Below are 19,746 nucleotides of genomic sequence, written 5' to 3' on the forward strand. Positions count from 1 at the left end.
TCCAATACTACTTTTAAAAACATTAATGCGTATATTATTGTACAACAAATAAATAGCGTTTTAACATTTATGTATTTGGGTAAATAATATAATCAAAATATTGACTTACATAATAATTCTAACACCCTCAGAAGTGCAATCACAAACAGAACGCTGGGCTGCTGGGAAATTGTGCAACGCTACACTGTGGCATCGGCTATCTAGACAGCTCACTTCCTTAAACACCGTTTCCAGACAATTTGTGCTCTCTGGCGGTTTAACACGGGGGAACAAGGGATTAACATGACGCTCGGATGGTTGCTACTCATGAATGCGGCTGGTTTGCTGGGGAGACGGGAAGCAGTGGGTGGAAGAGTTTGGCAGCGCTGGGAAACAGCTGGCAGGACGAGTGGAATCTCAGCACCACACAGCAGCGTGGATCTGCTGACACTGATTTCACAAGACTTGGGACCATAAAACATAATTAAATACGACCAAATGCCGCTCATAATGCGAAAATAATTTGAACTTATTGGTAACACAATATATAGCATGTCACCGTGTCCTGGAATCTCCTGGAAATCAAAGAAAACCTCATGTGTCACAAAACATGAGGCTTTAAGAATGAACCGAGCAAATGATTCCTGTTGCTATATTTTCCAGAGGATTTTTTGTATCATCCGAAACCTATATTTGAGGCAAGCAAAACATGTGCAAAGTGTTCCACATTTTTGGATTTGTGCCAAAAAGAGAGCCATGCGAGTATTTGTACATGTATAACACAGTTCAGAAATTAATTTAGGCTTAATATTTATGGTCAGACTTCACAATAGGTTTTCATTAGTTAATGTATTTACTAACATGAACTAATAGGGGTTCGACGAGACGCTTACTCCACGTGACGAGATTTTTACTAAATTTTAAAGAAATCTTCAATGATGAAATATAAATGGAGTATAGTTTTTTATTCAACTGAAAACAAAAATCACAAATTGCAAAACTATTAGGTGTTATTTTTTAAAATCAGTTTGTAATGATTGTTATTTTACTTCTATTTTAATGAATTCTATGTAAAGAACATGAAAATACTAAAATATTTGTCTAATAGTCTATGTGAATGGAAAATAGCCTTTTAACATAGAATTTTAAATATAAGCAAAAAAGTTGTTAATTAATTAAATAAATAAATAAATAAATAAAGTACAAACTGCAAAACAATTTAGCTACTTTTTAAAAAAATTCTAACAAAGGGTATTTTATTTCTATTTTAATTAATTCCATGCCATAAAGGACATGCAAACACTGGATGTAATGTATTTTGTAATGTAATTTGATACCACGTGCCGAATGAAATAAAAAAAAAAAAAAAAAAAGCTTTTCCCGGACAGCATAAACATGTTTTAAGTGATGATGATGATGATGATGATGATTATGTGATGACTGACCAAACTCGGAAGGTGCAGAGAATAGTGTCAAACAGCCACGTGTTTATGTCTTATCCCGTCTCAAAATGCAGCTAAAAGTCCTTTCCGAAGTTAAAAGTTTGATTCAGGTCTTTACATGTCTGTACTGCACTTCAATAATGTGACTGAAATAGAAATACTTAACTCCATTTGTGTTTACAACGGTTATGACTTTAAGCATATCTGCAGTGCTATTCCATCACATTGTTATGAACCATCATGTGTGTGGCTGCAGTTGTAGGCTCTGTTGGACGCGGCAGCCGCTGAACTGAAAGCGGTTATGTCACACCTGCCAGCCCAACTGAGTGACACGTTCAACTCTGAGGCCAGCCTGGGTTGCCAGGTGTGTGGAAAGCAGTTGATTTGCAGTTTGAATCCAATCCTGCCTCTGATCTTCAATGCTAATTTCACCCCCACGCTCCATCATAACATCACACCTCACGAGACAACTTTCACCTCGACAGGAAATCTCATCGCAATTTAATCTTGCCAGATCTCGTCATACAAGATCGTCACATCTCTACTAATAATTGAACAACACTTGTACAGCATTTATAAATCATAGTTCAACATTTACTACTGTATTATTAAAATCCAAATTCATGCTTGTTAACATTAGTTAATGCATCGTTAAGTTTTCATGAACTAACAATGAATGAATTTAAACATGAATAAATACTGTGGTAAGTGTATTGTTCATTGTTTGTTCATGTTAGCATTGTAATTACATTAAATAATACAACCATATTGTGTTACCATATTTATAATAACCATATTTATGTTACCATATTTATAATAAACATTTTTTATATTTTTTATATTGTATAACGTTTCATACTTCTTTATTTAATGACGTTTTTTAAATAATAGAGTTGATTTTTATATCCATGTTTATGATGATTGCAAATGTTTAGAATATTTTACATAATTTATTACTTTAATTCAGATGTGATTAATTTTTCAGATAATATAGCAAGCTTTTTGATGGAGTGAACAATACTGAAACAATATACACTCTCACTCAGACTAGTTTCTTGAACATGCCATTGAGTTCACTGTACTCAAATGGCCTCCACAGTCACCAGAGGTTAATCCAATAGAGCACCTTTGGGATGTGGTGGAACGGGAGATTCGCATCATGGATGTGCAGCCGACAAATCTGCAGCAACTGCGTGATGCTATCATGCCAATACGGACCCAAATTTCCAGTACCTTGTTGGATCTAAGCCACAAAGGGTTAAGGCAGTGCTGAAGGCAAAAGAGCTTTCAATCGCAAGGCATAATAGGATTGCACACCAAAAACGTTACCTTCTTTTTTTGGTATATCGTTTTGTATTATGCTCAGATTATTTTATTTTATTTTTGCTCCGCCTTTATTGGACTGTTTTTAGTTAAAGTACAAGACATGAAAGTGAAAAAAGCCTGAACAACACAGATTTTTTAATTGAGGTTTAATGTTACGATGCATGAAAATTTGGTCAACATCTTTAATTGAAACAAAACCCGAGTCAATTTATTGTTCGACTGATTTCCTGAAAATTCTGATATTTTGGTTTATTTATATTGATTTTTATTTATTTTTTGGCTCGACCAATGGTATAAGTTTGGGGGCGTGGCTATCTGTTTGCTGACTAGACAGACGAGTATTGCAGTAGCATAATTATATTTTTAGAGTTAAATCATAACTCTAAATCATAGTCTTAGTAATCATTAACTAAAATAAATGAAATAAAATAAAATAAAACTAAGTTAAATTAAAATGAATAAAATAAAATAAATAAAATAAAGCTAAATTAAATGAAAATTAATAAAATAAAATAAAAATAAATTAAATAAAAATGAATAAAATGAAATAAAACTAAATTAGATTTAACGAAATAAAATAAGTAAAAGTAAATTAAATTAAAATGAATAAAATGAAATAAAACTAAACTAAATTTAATTTAATTAAACTAAATAAAATAAATAAAACTAAATTAAATTAAAATGAAAAAAATAACTAAACAAATTAAAATAAATTAAAATGAATAAAATAAATAAAATAAAATAAATAAAACTAAATTAAATTAAAATCAGTTAAATAAAAAAATAAGCTAATCAAATAAAGCTAAATTAAAATGAATAAAATATAACAAAAAACAAAATTAAATTAAACTAAATTAAAATGAATAAAATATAATAAAATAAAGTAAATTAAACTAAATAAAATAAATAAAGTAAAACTAAATTAAATTAAACTAAATTAAATTTAAATAAAATAAAATAAAATAAAATAAAAATAAAAATTTAATTAAATTAAATGAACCAAACCAAACCAAACCAAATTTTCCAACAAAACAAAAGAACTGGCAGTCTCTTAAGTTAGCGTTTCTGGTGTGAGAAACCCTAGCACAGTACGCACACAGACCTGTAATTTAATGAGTACATTCTTACCGGCAATGTGGTGATGTGGTTTCACAACGGTGTTGGCTCGTAACTGATAGCTCTGTATACAGACTGACTATAATTATTCTAAGAATGTCATGTGTCCCTGTGTGACTGCGTGCCTCTGTTACCAAATCTCCCTGGAGGATTTCTCCACATGACATTGTGCAAGTGTAGATAAACATTCAATGGTTAAACTTAATAGAAAATTGCATGGCGCGATAATGCAGCTGGTAATATACTAAGCATGTGTAAACTGAGGTTAACTGGTATGAAATGTATTGTTTGAATATGATTGATGTGAAAAACCTTTTGATGCTAAAATACCTGAAATTATTTTAGGAGATAAACATTCAATTCTGCTGACACAACACGGTTGTTTACTTTGAATTGTGCATTTAAATACAACATTTGGACTATTTCTTATTTCAAATATTTTTCATTATATTTTGCAATGTATGAGTTGGACTAGATGAAGATTTCCATATAGATATATGGAAGCTTGTTTCTGCCACTGAAAAAAGTTAATTATGAGACATAATTAAGCAATTCTGATTTTTATTTCTGATAATTGTGATCTTTTCACCAGGTTGCGAATTACCAGGCAGGGGAGCATTTCCCAAACAACAACATAACTCGCGGCTGAACTATCATAGTATGATGCATCGATTGGGAAAAGAGCGATGTAGTGATGAGTGTTTCCCAAAACCATAGTTTCCCTGTCTCAAAACCATTGTTTGAACCACGTTAGTTATTACGTAAACGTTCATAATGACGCTCTAATCAGGGTCGATTAACTACTTCTTTAAAGAAAAAAAACATTTTTTTTTTCGCTATTTATATTGTTTCACAGGCACACACAATAAAAAATTGTTTTGGTAACAACATGCACTCGTTTTCCATATTAATTGAAATATATGTAAACAACACAGATAGGGGCAATCTTTTCTTTACAAATATTACTAAGAATATGCCATATTCCATTCTAAAACCACTTAGCTAACATGTATTTTAATCTCATATATAAATCTCTAATTGTTGTAATTTACAGTAGGCTGTTTATTAAGAAATGAAATAATATCCTACTTAATAATAATAATAATCTGTTTTTTAATGTTTATAATTATTAAGTAGGTAACTTGCTGATTTATTTTTATTTTACTGATTTGTTTGATTAAAAGTCTACTTTTACAATTTGACACATTCAAACCACTGCAGAAATGTTAACCAACAGGCTCAGGTCATATACAGATGCTTTTCTTAAAAAAATAACCTACTATAAATTAAAAACATTAACATATGCTATATATTTTTGTTTTCACAAGCTTTAGACACATAAAGTAAACTCCGCTTTTGAAATAATAGCCTATAGCTTTCCTCATGAGCCATGGCTGTGTTCAAAATGGCATAAATGTTGTCAAAGTGCACTGCGAATGGAACGCAATTGTCAATATGAAGATCGCTAAAACTGTACTGTGAAAAATACTTTAAAAAAAAAGCTAATTATATCTAAGAGAGATGACTTTTTAAAAAAATAATTCCAAGTTTAAATGTTGAAAGGTTCGAAATGAATAGGTCATAGGGGGATAACTGGAAATACAACACAACCAGGAACTATGATTCTAACTACAGCTCCAGAGGTGTAGTTGCAAACGTACAAGTTTGCGATGCAGTTCACGAATGTTGGATTTGGGAAATGGCAAATCAACGAACTGTTTGTAATGATGCAACTTGCGACCTTAGTTAGCTAACGATGGTTTTCGGAAACGCACCCCTGATCTCATGAGAAAACGTAAGTGTTTTACGTTTTTACAGTTTAGTGGCTAGTTTGTACAAATTCGTACAAGTTCAATCTTACGATTTTAAAAAGGAGGCGCGGCACCCAACCCCACCCCTAAACTCAACCATTGGGTGAGGAGCAAATCATACTAAATTGTACAAATTAGATCATACAAATTAATACGAATTAGCCATTAAATCAAAAAGTTACGAATTACCGTAAGATTGCGTTGAAATTACAGGGTGGTTTGGGGGGGGGGGACTGACGTCAAAACAAGTTGTATAGGTAGGCAGTATTTCAGACAGGAAGCGAAGTGGGAGAGAGAGAGAGAGGGGGTAGAGATGGGAAATGTCCTCGAGCCAGGATTCGAACTCTGGACGCCCTGAAATGCTACCGCACCATATCTGTCCTGCAGATTTTAGCTCCAACTTGCCTCAACACACCTGAATGGATGTTTCTTGAAAAGCCTAGTAAGAGCTTGATTAGCTAGCCCAGGTGTATCTGACTGGGGATAGAACTAAACTTTGCAGGACACCGGCCATTAGGACCGAGTTTGGGCACCACTGCAATAGTCTATTGTGCCAACAGAAATAGTTTTTTATAATATGTATCTTAAATATTAATTGGTAAAAACAGTCCATATACATTTGTGCACCCCTGCATCAGTTCATACCATTGTGGATGCATAATCGTTCCAATCAGTCTATGCAAGAAAATATTCATTCATCAGTCTAAAACTGGCAGATCTAAAGCACCGATAGACAAGGTAAGTGTTCACAAGACTGTTTTCTCATTAAAACAAGTGCTTGTTTCTACATATAGCCTAAAAAGTAAAGTCAAATTACAAGAGTAGTTTGTATAGTTTGACCTCTGAAATAGCTTATCAAAGGATACTGTAGGTCAGAATCCACTAAATGTCCCTCAGAACAGTTAAATACGTTTAGGTTTATAAAACACAAATAGAAAACACGAAACTTAAATATGTTTTATTATTAAATTAAATATAATTTAAATAAATACTGAAGCATGAATTACACAAACTAAAATTACACAAAAAGTTGACCCCCCTGATAATCAATGTATAATTCGTACCTTGTTTGTCTCAAAAGAAGTGCTTCAAGAAAATAGAATGTATTTTCCTCCCCAAACTAGACTATATAAGTTGGAATTTAAAGTTTATACCACACAAGTCAGAGTTCTGGGTTTATATTTGCCAATTCTGACCATTGTTAGAGTAATTTTGATTTATTTTCTTAAAATTATGAGTTTATATCTCTGTAATTCTGTCTTAAATACATGTTTGTAACCCCCAATTACAAGAAAAACTCCTTTTGTGACTTTGATATAAAGTGACAATTACCTTTATATATATTTATTTCATTCAGCACTCAAAAACAATATTCCATACCTCAAATTCCATTTCAACGCATCCATTTACAATAATATTTTAGAATCATCCATTTTTTTTTCACTATATAATAATAATTAAGTGCCCTGTATCCATGCAATCATCTTCAGTGATGAATTATTTAATATACATGACTCCAATCCTTCCATGTTAGGCTATTTCATGGTTTGATGGTAGCTAATATTCTATAACGAAAGCGGTAATAACCAAAATGCTGTAGGCAAGCTTAAAACACCCAGTTAAGCTAATTTTTGATATAGACCATTCTGAACAAGAATCAATTATATGCAACTTGCATAAAATTAAATGACAAAGCAAGTACTGCAATGATTATTACTAAATAAATAAAAAAATCATAAGATGTACTGACCTCTTCCGCTTCGTCCCACAAAGCGCAGGTCATTGAAGCGGGCCACCTGGTTCTTCATAACCCCTGAGGCATTCCTGAGCTCCGCTGAATAATTCTCATCATTTCCGGCCATCACTGTGACCACAGTCCCATCGGGAACCTCACCCAGGGCCACCACCTGTGGAGAGAACAAGATACAATGCTTCAAACTGTGCAAGAAAGATATCCTGTTCATCAGAAAGTTCAGCGATTGTTATTTTATAGCAAGACTATGCAGACAATAGCAAATATGATGCAAAGTTATTTTAAAATTAATGAAATGTTTAATGCATGCAGTTTCTGATGAATGATTACTGCTGTTTACAAACCTCAGTGAAAAATATAAATGCTTTTATATTTCATATAAATGTATTGCATGCACTTTAAAAATGACACTTTTTCTTAAATGTTTACTGCAAACTGAATCAAATTAGTCTTATGATCCATTTGAACTTTAATAACATTAAACTGACTAATTAATTATTAAACAGTTTGTATTAAAAAAAAACAAGCTAGAAGTGAGACTAATTTAGTTTAATAAGTTACAATTAACATAAAAAACATGTTGTCATGATTTATTTACCATATAGTTGTTTTATGGTGTGGTCATATCATTAAACATTTCTAAAATTTAGATTGCATTAGTTTTGTAACAGTCTGAACATGTGTTGCATGCATATACTGCACCTAAGGCAACACATTTGCACATATATGTATATCATCTTGCAGCTCTGTTTCACCATTACTAATCTAGCTACTAATCTGGCAATTACCTAATAGCTAACCACACCTGCCCAGGCCTGACCATAAACACGAGCTAACAGCAATGTTTCTGCCACAGGCCAGAATTACACATCAAACGTTGAATAATGCCAGAGCAATTTTAGAATTTCTTATTAAACAGAGCTGTGTTCCAGTGTCTACTCTGCTATTAAGAAAAATGCTTTTCACGCGCTCTTACTAAAAGTATATATAGTACAAAGGCAAGATTCAGTCTACTGACACACTAACTATTCAAGACAAATTGACAAAATTGAAGAAGACAAACACATTCAATGAGCTATAACTGACTTTAAAATCGTAAAATGTAAGTATCTTTTGTGTAAATTAAAACTGATGGGTCTGATGAATAGTGAAAAATTGGACTACACTCTTGATTTAAAATATTTATTATCTCTAGGGATAGTAAAAGAGTTAGACTACAATTTAGAAATAAAACATTCTATCCTAAATCATACAACCAAATTTTGCTAAATTATCTGTTATCGTTAAAGTTGTTTAGACGTGATTTTTTAACTATTACAACATTATAATATAGTGATTGCTAAAACCACACAGGTAATTTAACATGCATTGGGTTCGTATTATTCACTTGATTAAATTATTCATAATACATATTAGGCTACAAATACTTCACATTATAGCGTTCACATTAGTAAGCCACTTGTAATACATTACACAAACGTATGTAGTCCTAGACTATTACCAATACGCACTTTTGAAGTCAAGCTCTTACCTTAAACGCGACCGGTAGGGTTTTATTACACCTCCAATGAGAAGGCAAAACCGAGCAGAGAAAGTTGGGACTGTCCGTGCGCACCAGTTCGGCCGGGTGATCGGCGATGATCTCGGCCATGGAGCGGTTCTCCTGCGCGCGGAGTCTGGGCACCACCGCGCCGTCCTGCTGCTGCTGAGGTCCTGCATTCGAGTTCACGTCGTTCATCTTCACCGACACCGGCGGGCTGAACCTCCGGCCGGCGCTGGGATCTACGGGAATGCGCATCACAACAGTCTAAATTAGCCAAAGAGCACCGTATGTCCTCCGTTTGCGTGAAAGGAGCGCCGTCAGTCCCTCTCCGTGCGCTCAGCGCTGCAGTCTGATGAGTTTGGGAAGTGCTGCGGGTTACACACACTCCAGCACACTTCAATTGGCGCTTTGCGCGCAGTCGTCATTAACTACGTTTCCTGTATTAAAAGGCGCTTAATTCACCGCCACAAGGAGACTTTGAACGGTTTACTCAGGTTTCCACAAAAAAAAAGAAGTTTTAGGATGGTATGGATCTTATCAAAGCAGATTAGACAAACTGTCTAAAAAATTAATAAAAAACATAGGAGTTATCAGCGGCACGCGATCGCTTAAAGTCCGAATAAATACATAGACACAGTCCGATTTATGTGCATATAAACAATATGTGTTATATCAACATAGATGATAATAAATGGCTGATATTTTGTCTTTGGGTTGTATAGGATCAGAAGGACAGCGCTCCCGCGAGAGCGCGCGGGATCAAATTAGGCTTTAAGGATGAAAAGAGCTCAGGAGGCGCAATGTTTGTTGCCTCCAATGCGGTTGGTCTTTGAAGACGGGGATTTCTCTTTTTTGTGGTTCATATAGTTTCCAACATCTTGCAGTCACTGAAGTGAAGCCACTCAGAAGTCATTTTGTTTTAGAACAATGAGCGTTTATATCAACAGTAAGAATGTTTAGAACTGGCTATTATCACTTATGATGTCTGAATGGAAAAAGAATAAATGGCCTCTCTGGGTTCTCAATTGATTCAATTACTGCATTATGAGAAAATTTAATATAACGTTAATGTTTTCCTTGAGATCAGAATGGACATCATTATATTAGTCAAAGCATTTTTTCCTACGCAAAGGCAATGGAATATGCACACATAGAAATGAAACCACACAATGATTACAAGAACTTCTCAATGTAGTTTTGGATTTGTTTAAAGTAAAACACACCAAGTAGTTATACTTTTATATAGAGATCTTTTTTGGCATTCAAATATTTTTCTACTTGATTATTATATAATTATATAAATATAAGTATCCATCATACAGTGAATATTTCTACATAAAATCAGCACACTGAACTTGACAAGCTATACATTTATACTTTATCATTATAACTTTGACAACATCCCTCAATAGATGAGTTTTGTCAAACTGTAATATGTCATTTTAAAAAAAAACATGATTTTCAGAACATTAAAATTCATCATGCAGGCAGCAAAAATGACCGTCACACCATTATTATTCTGTTTAACAAATACCTGAATTATTAAAACACTACAGAGCCCTGCTATCCAAAAACGAATGGCTTCAATTAAAAGAAATGAACAATCTCTCATATCTCTGTCTGAGAAAGTGTTACTCAGAGCATCATGCTGGGATAATTTGAGTGAGCCAGAATATTTCAGACTCATATTATATACACTTTCTACACACACCTCAAGCTCATAAAGTCTAAAGTCTGCCGTTTCAACATCCTTTGAGCAACATTTCTTTTGATTCTATGATACACAGTCTTTCATGTTCTGGCAGTGCAGCTATAATGCATGTCATCTAATAACTCTCCATCTCTTCATGATACTGTAGATGGCAATCTCTCCCTCTGACTCAACAGACTCACGCATAGTGATTAACCCAAGTGTTGCAATGTGTTTCGTTTTTAAAAAACGATTCGAATGATGGGTCCATAATTTTTGACGGGAACACAGACACGGCCAATAAACCTAATAGGAAACAAAAGGTCTAATTATTCTTGGCAGGGCTGTTTTTGTTCAATCAGTGGCAGCAGTCAATCAAAATTCTGCTTAATGTTTGTGTTGCTTTAGCTTCAAAAGAATATTTCACCATAACATGTTGAGTAAATGCTATTTACTCACCGTTAAATACTTCTAATCCTTTAAGAATTTCTTGAAGATATTTTGAAGAATGTTGGAAGCCTGTAATCACTGACTTGCATAGCAGGAAAAACTCAAAGTCAATTGCAGGTTTCCAGCTTTCTTCACAATATCATCTTTTGTGTTAATAGAAGAAAGTCAAAAAGAGTAAGTGAACGGAGAGTCAATAATCTTTGAAATTTGGGGGTGAACTCTCCCTTTTATGTTTAATGTTTAATGGCTTAAACACACAAAAAATGTAATAAGGAATGAAACGTACAAATCTATCAATACTGATTATCAGATATTTGCCACTTTACCATGAAAAAACCCCATCAAAATAAAAAATGATGATTTATTAGCAGCTTGTAATAACAACTTCAGCTACACGCATAAAAATTAAACCTTTTATTGATATTAATGGTTCCATAAAGCCTTTTTACTCCACAAAAGATGTGTTATAGTGCAAAGGAGTTCTTCGGATTATCAAAATGTCCTTCAAACTATAAAATAAATAGCAAAAATCAGTCCAAAGCATTCGAAAAATGTAGAAAAAATATCAAAAAGTCTTTATTGACATGGCTATTTCTTAAAATGGTGCAGTTTTAAAGAATAGCCATGTCAATAAAGGCTTTACATTTTTTTTACACATTTTTCGAGTGCCTCGGACTGATTTTTGCTATTTATTCTGATGAATCCCTTACCTAAAGAGCACCGACACATTATTTAAGCGACCTCTGAACAATTTTTGTTTGATTTTGGATTTTTTTAAAATAAAATAAATGTGTTTTAAAGAACTAGAACCATAAAAAAAACAGTAGTTTAAATCACTAAGACAAAAACAAACTCTTTTAAATCCTTTATGTGTAAGCTGGTTGAAGTAGCCCAGCAGTACTCGCATATGAAAGTCAAAAAAGGCTTAAAGCTTAAACACTAAATATTTTTTAAAAAATTGTGTAATAAGGAATGAAACATATAAATCTATGAATACTGATTATCAGATATTTACCACTTTACCATGAAAACAAACCCTAAAAGTTAAAAAGTGATAATTTATTAGCTGCTTATAATAAAAACTTCAGCTACACTCCCAAAAATGTAACCTTTTATTGATATTAATGGTTCCACAAAGCCTTTTTACTCCACAAAAGACAAAATGTTCTTCAAATTATAAAATAAATAACAAAAATCAGTCCAAAGTACTCAAAAATGTGTAAAAACTGTAAAAACGCATTTTTTTGACATGGCTATTCTTTAAAACGGCGGTTTTAAGGAATAGCAATTTCAATAAAAGCTTTTTTAATATTTTTTGAGAGCTTTGGACTGATTTTTGCCCTTTATTCCCTTACTCAAAGAGCACCGACACATTATTTAAGCTACACCTGAGCAGTTTTGTTTGGATTTTTATAAAATAAATGCGTTTTCAAAACTAGAACATTTAAAAAAACAGCCCCTTTGAATCACTGAAGACAAAAACAAACTCTTTTGGATCCTTTACGTTTAAGCCTATTTAGCCAAGCATTGCTCACATATGAAAGTCTTGCAGGGTGGCATGAATGGGGGTGGCAATGGTCTCTTGGGTACATTGTGAGTCTCTTGTATGTGGGAGGGATACAAAAAAAAAAAAAAGCTTCAGGAAGCACTGACAGGCATCTGGCACATCATTAAGTGAGAGAGGAAGAAAAAAAATTGGAGTTATACAAGTTGTGATTGAATTACACTCAATCTACGTTTGCCCTAAGCACCAAAAAACGTGTTTTTGATTGGCCGGCGTTATTAAAGATCAATTACCAATTCATTAAAATATAAATCAGAGTGGCTGTAATTCAAATCACAAAAGTAATGTGTGTTATTTCAATGGTTCTGTCTTATTTTTTGCATTGATTTGATGTTGATAATTCCTTTCAGATGGATAGCAAACGAAAGATTCGTGGCTATCAGTCGACATCGCAATGATGCAAATAAAACTTAATAGGGGAAATAAAGCGACTGTCGACATGTCCAAACAGAGAGGCGTGCTAAATCATATACACAACGAGATATCAAAGAGCATTTGTCACATCTGAATCCACTTTGCCGGTACAGTATGGCCGCCATCTGCCAGCAATATCAGCACGTGATTGGAGTGGCTCACTGTGCCTAGAGAGTTCTGCCCACTTCTTTTCGGGCGTCTCGTTTGATCTCCTAATGAGCCAAGAGAAGCCCACACAGCTGGCTATGATGTGCTACAAAAGACGCGGGGTTAGAAGCCGTCCACCGAGCAAGAAACCCGGGATTACGGCGCATGCAGTATTCGGAGCGGTTTGTCACCAAACACTCATGTTGGATCCGAACCAGCTCAAACGCTGATGATGTGATAAGCCCGATGTAACCCAAGCCTTATCTACTGATGGTGAGATATGGCCAACTCGCAACAGGGTTGACAGCGTAATCCAGCGCCAGTTTCAACACAACCAGACAAGCAACACCCCCCCCCCCCCCCAATCCTCACAGTGAATTACAAGTGATGACACGGGACAAAGAAACCATTGTTGACTGGTAATGTAAACACGAAGAGACACCAAGCTCGAGGGCTTTAACGATACCCAAATGAGTCCAATTCAGATTCATACAGCCTTGGGATTATGTAACGTGCTGCACGAGTGTTTTTCCTCTGCTTCTGCATTCTTTCGCCGGCTGAGAGGAAAAGTACAGCCACTTAAGTCCCTGGATCAGGGCTCCATTTCACAGTGGTGCATTTTTGGAGACACTTAATTATGGCTTTATGCGGGGAGCAATTTGATGGGGGCTGCGGAGGCTTCCAAATTTAAATAGTTACTTTCCATCCTTGGCACGCTTCGCGAGAGCATACGCTCGCGATGATTCGTACGCAGAAATTCGTGGCCTTACCTCATCAGGAAGACCTTCTCAACATCTTTTCAAGCCCCGGATTAGATCTGAGCCCATAATTGCCGTTTTTGTCATTGACTGGTTGGTGACATCACCACTGCAGACGAGACCTTCAGGACTTGACTTGGACCCGTGTTATGGCCACAAATTTCACGAACATGATGGTTTTTTGGATGTGCGCTGTGCTCGTTGTGGAAAGTGGAGTGGGGGGCCTGTGGTGGTGGTGGTGGTGGTGATGGAGAAGTGAGGGCTGGGGAAAGGGGGTGGTGGTGGTGGAGGCTACAAAGACAATTTCCTTTTTGCTCTCATTGGCATGACTGTCTGCCGCCTCTAGCCTTCATGGAGGTCCTTAATTGAGATCACTTGTACATAAAAATAGGAACAGAAAAGGAACTTTTGCGGCTTGTGAGGGGGGATAAGGGGAAATAAAAAGGCTGGTAATATGTGACGGAGACTCCTATTAAAATACACTGAAGTCAAGTATAGGAGATTGTCACGGTGATGGCTTGGAGATTTATTGTCCCCTCCTGACTTCAAGTAAGCGTGCGATTAGTTGTGCAGTAGTCTCAGCCAATTTCTGCTTTTACAGAGACCGTTCAACCTGATTTTGCTGTTAATTTGCTCACCCTCAGGGCGCCGAAGATGTGGGTGACTTTTTTTCTTAAGAAGAAGATAAATAAAGCTGGTCACACTTTATTTCGATGGTCTGTTTGTTGAATTTAAGTTACATTGCATCTATATGCCAATGAATACTCATTAGATTATAAGTAGACTGTTAGGTTGGGGTTAGTGTACTAGACATACTTGTTTCTTGTAGCCAGTTACATATCTGTTGAAGGAGCAATCAACAGATATTAGGCAGACAGTCTACTAATACTCAAATGGACCATCAAAAGTGTTACCATAAAACTTTTTAGGTTACACCATGATCCTTGGTGATTCATATAGTGCAAGTCAATGGTTACTAGCACATTGAAAGTCAAAATCAAACAATGTACAGGAAAAAACTAAATATATATAATGTTGAAGTCAGAATTATTAGCCCTCTGATTTATTAGCCCCTCTGTTTATTTGTTGTCTTATTATTTTTGTGTGTAAAAGCATACACTGTAAAATAAATCTGTTAATTACAGTTTACATATGTTTCGTTTTCCGTCTTTACGGGTGTGAATTTCATTTTGGGATGTTGATCTCTGCTCTGTTGACTTTGATGTTGATAAACTCATGACATTTCATTAGCTTTAAATTATGCACAAGGAATAATATGTAAATAAACTAATTTGTAAAATGTGAAAATGTGCTTATTACATGGTTTTTGCAGCATAAAATACAGCAACAACCCAGACAATAAATCACTTTAAACTATTACAAATGTTCATCAAAGTAAACTTTTCCAACTTTTTAAGTTTAAAAGAAAGGTGTCAGAATACAAAAGCATAAATAATAATATCAAAAACATGAATCACAAAATATGAAAACTTGCTATTTTATTTATTTATTTTTACAGTGTAGCTTGTTTATGGTATACTGTACAATTACACTGTTTATTTGGGTATTTTAGTATCTACTGATTCTAAGCAATTTAACTTTGGAAAAAAAAGTAACACTAGTATATGTTTTAAAACAAAATTCTGTTTCACTCTCGTAATCTTGAAAATTTTATTTTTTGAGTATGAGTCTTATAACAAATCTTTATATTCATTCTTAAAATTTAGCAATTTCTTTCTTCTGTTGAACACAAATTAAGACATTCTGAAAAATTCTGGTTGCTGGTTCCCGGTTCCCATTAACTTCTATAGTAATCTTTTCCTACTGTGGAATTTGACCGTGGATCATTTGTTGTATTTTGGCTAGAAGAAAAAAAGTTTTTAAGCTATTTAAATCATTTTTAAGATCAATATTATTAGGCCCCTTGAGCAATGTTTTTTGAGATTGTCTACAGAATAAACCATTATTATACAATGACTTGTCTAATTACCCTATCCTTCCTAATTAACCTGTAAAAGTCTTTAAATGCCACTTTAAGCTGTATAGAAGTGTCTTGCAAAATAACTAGTCAAATATTATATATTGTCATCCTGACAAAGATAAAATAAATCAGTTATTAGAAATGAGTTATTAAAACTATTATGTTTAGAAATGTGTTCGCTCATTTAACATCTCTATGTTAAAGAGAAATTATAGGGGAAAAATATACAGGGGGCAAATAAATAAAGAGGGCTAATAATTCTGACTGTACATAAAACGTTCACCCCACAAAAGCAGCCTTCCGTTTCCATGTACATGAAGTCGGTTGTGTTTCCAGCTGCTATCTGCTGTGTAATTGAGCGAGTGTGGATTAGTGATTTACTCAGGCGAGTCGGAGGAATAATCAAGGGATCAGTCTGAAGCGGACCCTCACACGAGGCACTCCCGGACAAGGCTCAGGTATCACTTCTGTACAACAGCCTGCTTATTTTGGACCAGATTAACCTTCTGAATTCCACCTCACACTTTTCCCTTCCGCTGCGGATCGCACGGCTCCACTTCCTCTCTGAAACGGCCCGGTTGGTTGAAAAATATTTATAGTTATTACGCCGTTCTCATGTATCCTCACTCAGTCCTGTTCGGTGCGCAAGGTAAAAGCAATAGCAGATTTATGTGGGGGGATTTCACCTCATCCCGGAGCAGATTGAGGATGATTTATTGGCTGTATAATACGACTCACTGATGGATTGAGTAACTTAGAGGACAACCCAAAAAGGCAGGTATCCAAAATAAAATAAAAAAAAGCAAGTCGCAAGAGAGATATCAACTATCACTCTTGCTGCTGTACAGTTTCAGTGTTGGGATGCAGGAGGGCTTGTGCTCAGGTGTTCGAAAGAGAAAAGTCTGGATGGAAAGAAAGAAAAAAGGGATATTACAGCAGCTGCAAAGAGTTGAAGGTGAACCCACGGAAGGGGGTAAAATATAACCTGGCCATATGTGCGCAACAGTGGATTAAATGAATTATTCCAGCACATCCAAAAATCGGTGGAACCAGGTGATTTTGCTTGGCTACCAGTCGGAGATTTCTTTTTTTGCATAAAAATAAGGCTGCCATTGTTTGCTTCGAAATCGAATCATTCTCTTGGGAAGCAAACCTGTCCAGCTCTCTATTCTTTCAACTAAAGTTTAGTCGTTCCTGGCGCTTAAGGGAAAACTGTAATACAACCCCCCCCCTCTCCCCTCCAAAAAAAAAATTGAAGAAAAAAAAATTAAGTTTAGTCTTCTCGGTCTCCAACTCTGAATGTGATAGCGCGGAGGTAATTGCTACTGCAAGTATTGGGTAATGATACTGCCACAATGACTTTAGGCTTTGGGAATATTTTCTTTTGGAATCGACTCCAGCCCGGACAGATTATTTTCAACCTCTTTGAACTCCAGAACTCTGTTACACTGTTGGAAGAGGCTCCAAAAATGTAACAAGTCCACATCACACACGTTTCTTTCGATATTTAAAGGGATCGTTCAACCAAAAATGTAAATTCCATCATTATTTACTCACCCTTCACTTGTTTCATGTAATTTTCTTTCGGTTGAACACAAAAGTGATGAAAAATGTAGGAATCCTGTAACCATTGACTTTTATACACTTAAAAAAAATTATTTGCCGTTTGTTCAAACTACTCATTTAAAATGAGCTGAAATAACAAAATTCTTGAGTTTTTTTTAGGGGGACAACTTTATTGATTTATGTTCAATCCAGTTAGATTTGTAAAAACTAATCAGCTAACTTAATTCCTTCACAAATCAAATGCGTGAAATCCAGCATTTTCTGCAGTGTAGTATTCGTTTTACCAACTATGGATGTCCAACATACGCTTATTCTGAAAACGTAGCCCAACATACATTTCTGGAGATCGCAAATTATGTAGCCAGAGGTACGTATGGCTGCTTTTCGTCTTTAAAATGAACGATACAGGGCAGTATGACACTATTACTTTTCACGTTTACCAGCTGACTGCTTACCTCAGCATGGACAGCTTTCCCGCTTTTACCAGTTTGCTCAGTAGCTTGCCATGTACGTCGGTGGACTTGAGACGCAAAGAGGAGTTGACCACAACAACAGGGTTCAAGTCTCCAGTTCAAGTTTCCAGAAACCAGGTAAGAAAAAAAAGAGAAGCCAAAAAATAAAATAAAGAAGTAAATAACAGGGTGAGAATGTGGTAAAATCTGAAAATGTGGTAAAAAGCGAAGGCTTTTGTTTTTCTGGATTGCTTTTTAAGACTGTCGGTTGGGTTTAAGGAAGATGGTGTATGGGGTGGTCGATAGGTCAGTCAAGTAGTCAGTCGACAGCAGCCTCTGGTGGATTTATGCGAGAACACAGGCGTGAATGGCACTTGCGAGAGAAATTTGAGATTTAAAAAGTGTACACAGCAGCCTCTGGTGGACTCGCGAAAACAAAATCAGCAAAAAACGTAGCTCCTGCGATGTATTTGGTGCTCTCCAGAAATGTATATTGCAGTACGTTTTTAAAATAGGCCTAGGTTGCCAATGATTACAGGTTTCCAACATTGTTCAAAATGTCTTCTTTTGTGTTTAACGACAAAAAATTATGCTTAAAAATTCTTATTGTGCACCTTGGGCATGGAATAATTAGCAAAAAGTTTTACAACTAAATAAAATTGTGTCTTTTGGTGAATTTAAAAGGCTTTATTAAGTGGTATTGGAAGCATGCAATTGTTTTTGCTTATAGGATTGATGAAATGTTGTTGTTTTGTGGTGGTCTTGTATTTTAAAATTATTTTACTGTACGGTTGTTACCTTGGTCAGGTCTCTCTTGTAAAAGAGTTTTAAATCTCAATTAGACTCCCTGATTAAATAATGATAATAATGATAAATAAGTAATGGGTGACCAAATGATGACAGCATTTTCCGTTATGGGAGAGCTATCCCTTTAAGGCATTGGTCTCAATTCAATTCATGGAGGGCCGAAGCTTTGCATAGTCCAACTCACACCTGTTTAATAGTCTCTAGTAGTCTTAATCACCATGATTAGCTAGATCATCTGTTTGATTAGGGTTGAAGTAAAAATATGCAGAGCTGCGAACCTCCAGGAATTGAGTTTGACACCTATGCTTTAAGGTAAGATAAAAACTATTCAAAAATGACATCCCTGAGGATGATTTGCAAGTGAACGAGTTCCAATAGATTGAATCTATTAATGACTTTTGCAGGTCTTTTGGTTCAAAAAGTTAAAGCATTTTTTCCTGTAGCAGCCAACATGTGCACCACTTTTTGATGTCTAAATGATATCTAATTTGGGGTGTTGAGCCAAACTCACTTGCAAAGGAACATTTGACTGACTTCCCGAATCCCATTGGGGGAATTTATATTATTGGTAATCGCAGCACTTTTAGGACTGATACGTCTGTGGTTTGTGTGCGACGTACCAGTGCAATCTAGACATTTTCAGAATTGAACAAAATGACTCTTTGGCACTAAACTGCAGACTTCTCAGATGTCTCAAATGCACCGTGTTGTGTTGCTTGCATAAACTGGTGGGGTTAAACATTAAACCGTTTGTATTGTAAAAAAAGAAAAAGAAAACCTTACATAACGAACTGTCATCCTTACAGCATGCATAATTGTAAAAATCCTATATTAAATCGATGCTTTTATCCTTATTTGTAGGCCCGCATGCAGATTATTTATTTAGCCCATTGTTGAGGCTGTTTATTTACTTGTGTAAATGAGCAAATATATACAGCTGAAGTGAG

General features: G+C 35.1%; 1 protein-coding gene across 35 annotated transcripts in view; it reads right to left on the reverse strand.

Moving 5' to 3' along the window:
* Positions 1 to 19,746, reverse strand: part of runx2b (RUNX family transcription factor 2b) — a 284,262-nt gene that overhangs the window by 54,803 nt on the left and 209,713 nt on the right. For all 35 annotated transcript variants that reach the window (XR_012395445.1, XM_073932312.1, XM_073932283.1 and 32 more), the window contains 2 exons: positions 8,959 to 9,209; positions 7,425 to 7,581 (listed from right to left, as the gene is read on the reverse strand). Coding sequence is in view for 34 of the 35 variants with exons in the window: in XM_073932312.1 (XP_073788413.1) it covers positions 7,425 to 7,581; positions 8,959 to 9,209 (408 nt within the window). In the remaining variant the exon portion in view is untranslated. The remainder of the gene's footprint in view (positions 1 to 7,424; positions 7,582 to 8,958; positions 9,210 to 19,746) is intronic.

This window comes from Danio rerio, chromosome 20, assembly GCF_049306965.1.
Source record: "Danio rerio strain Tuebingen ecotype United States chromosome 20, GRCz12tu, whole genome shotgun sequence".
NCBI lineage: Eukaryota > Metazoa > Chordata > Actinopteri > Cypriniformes > Danionidae > Danio > Danio rerio.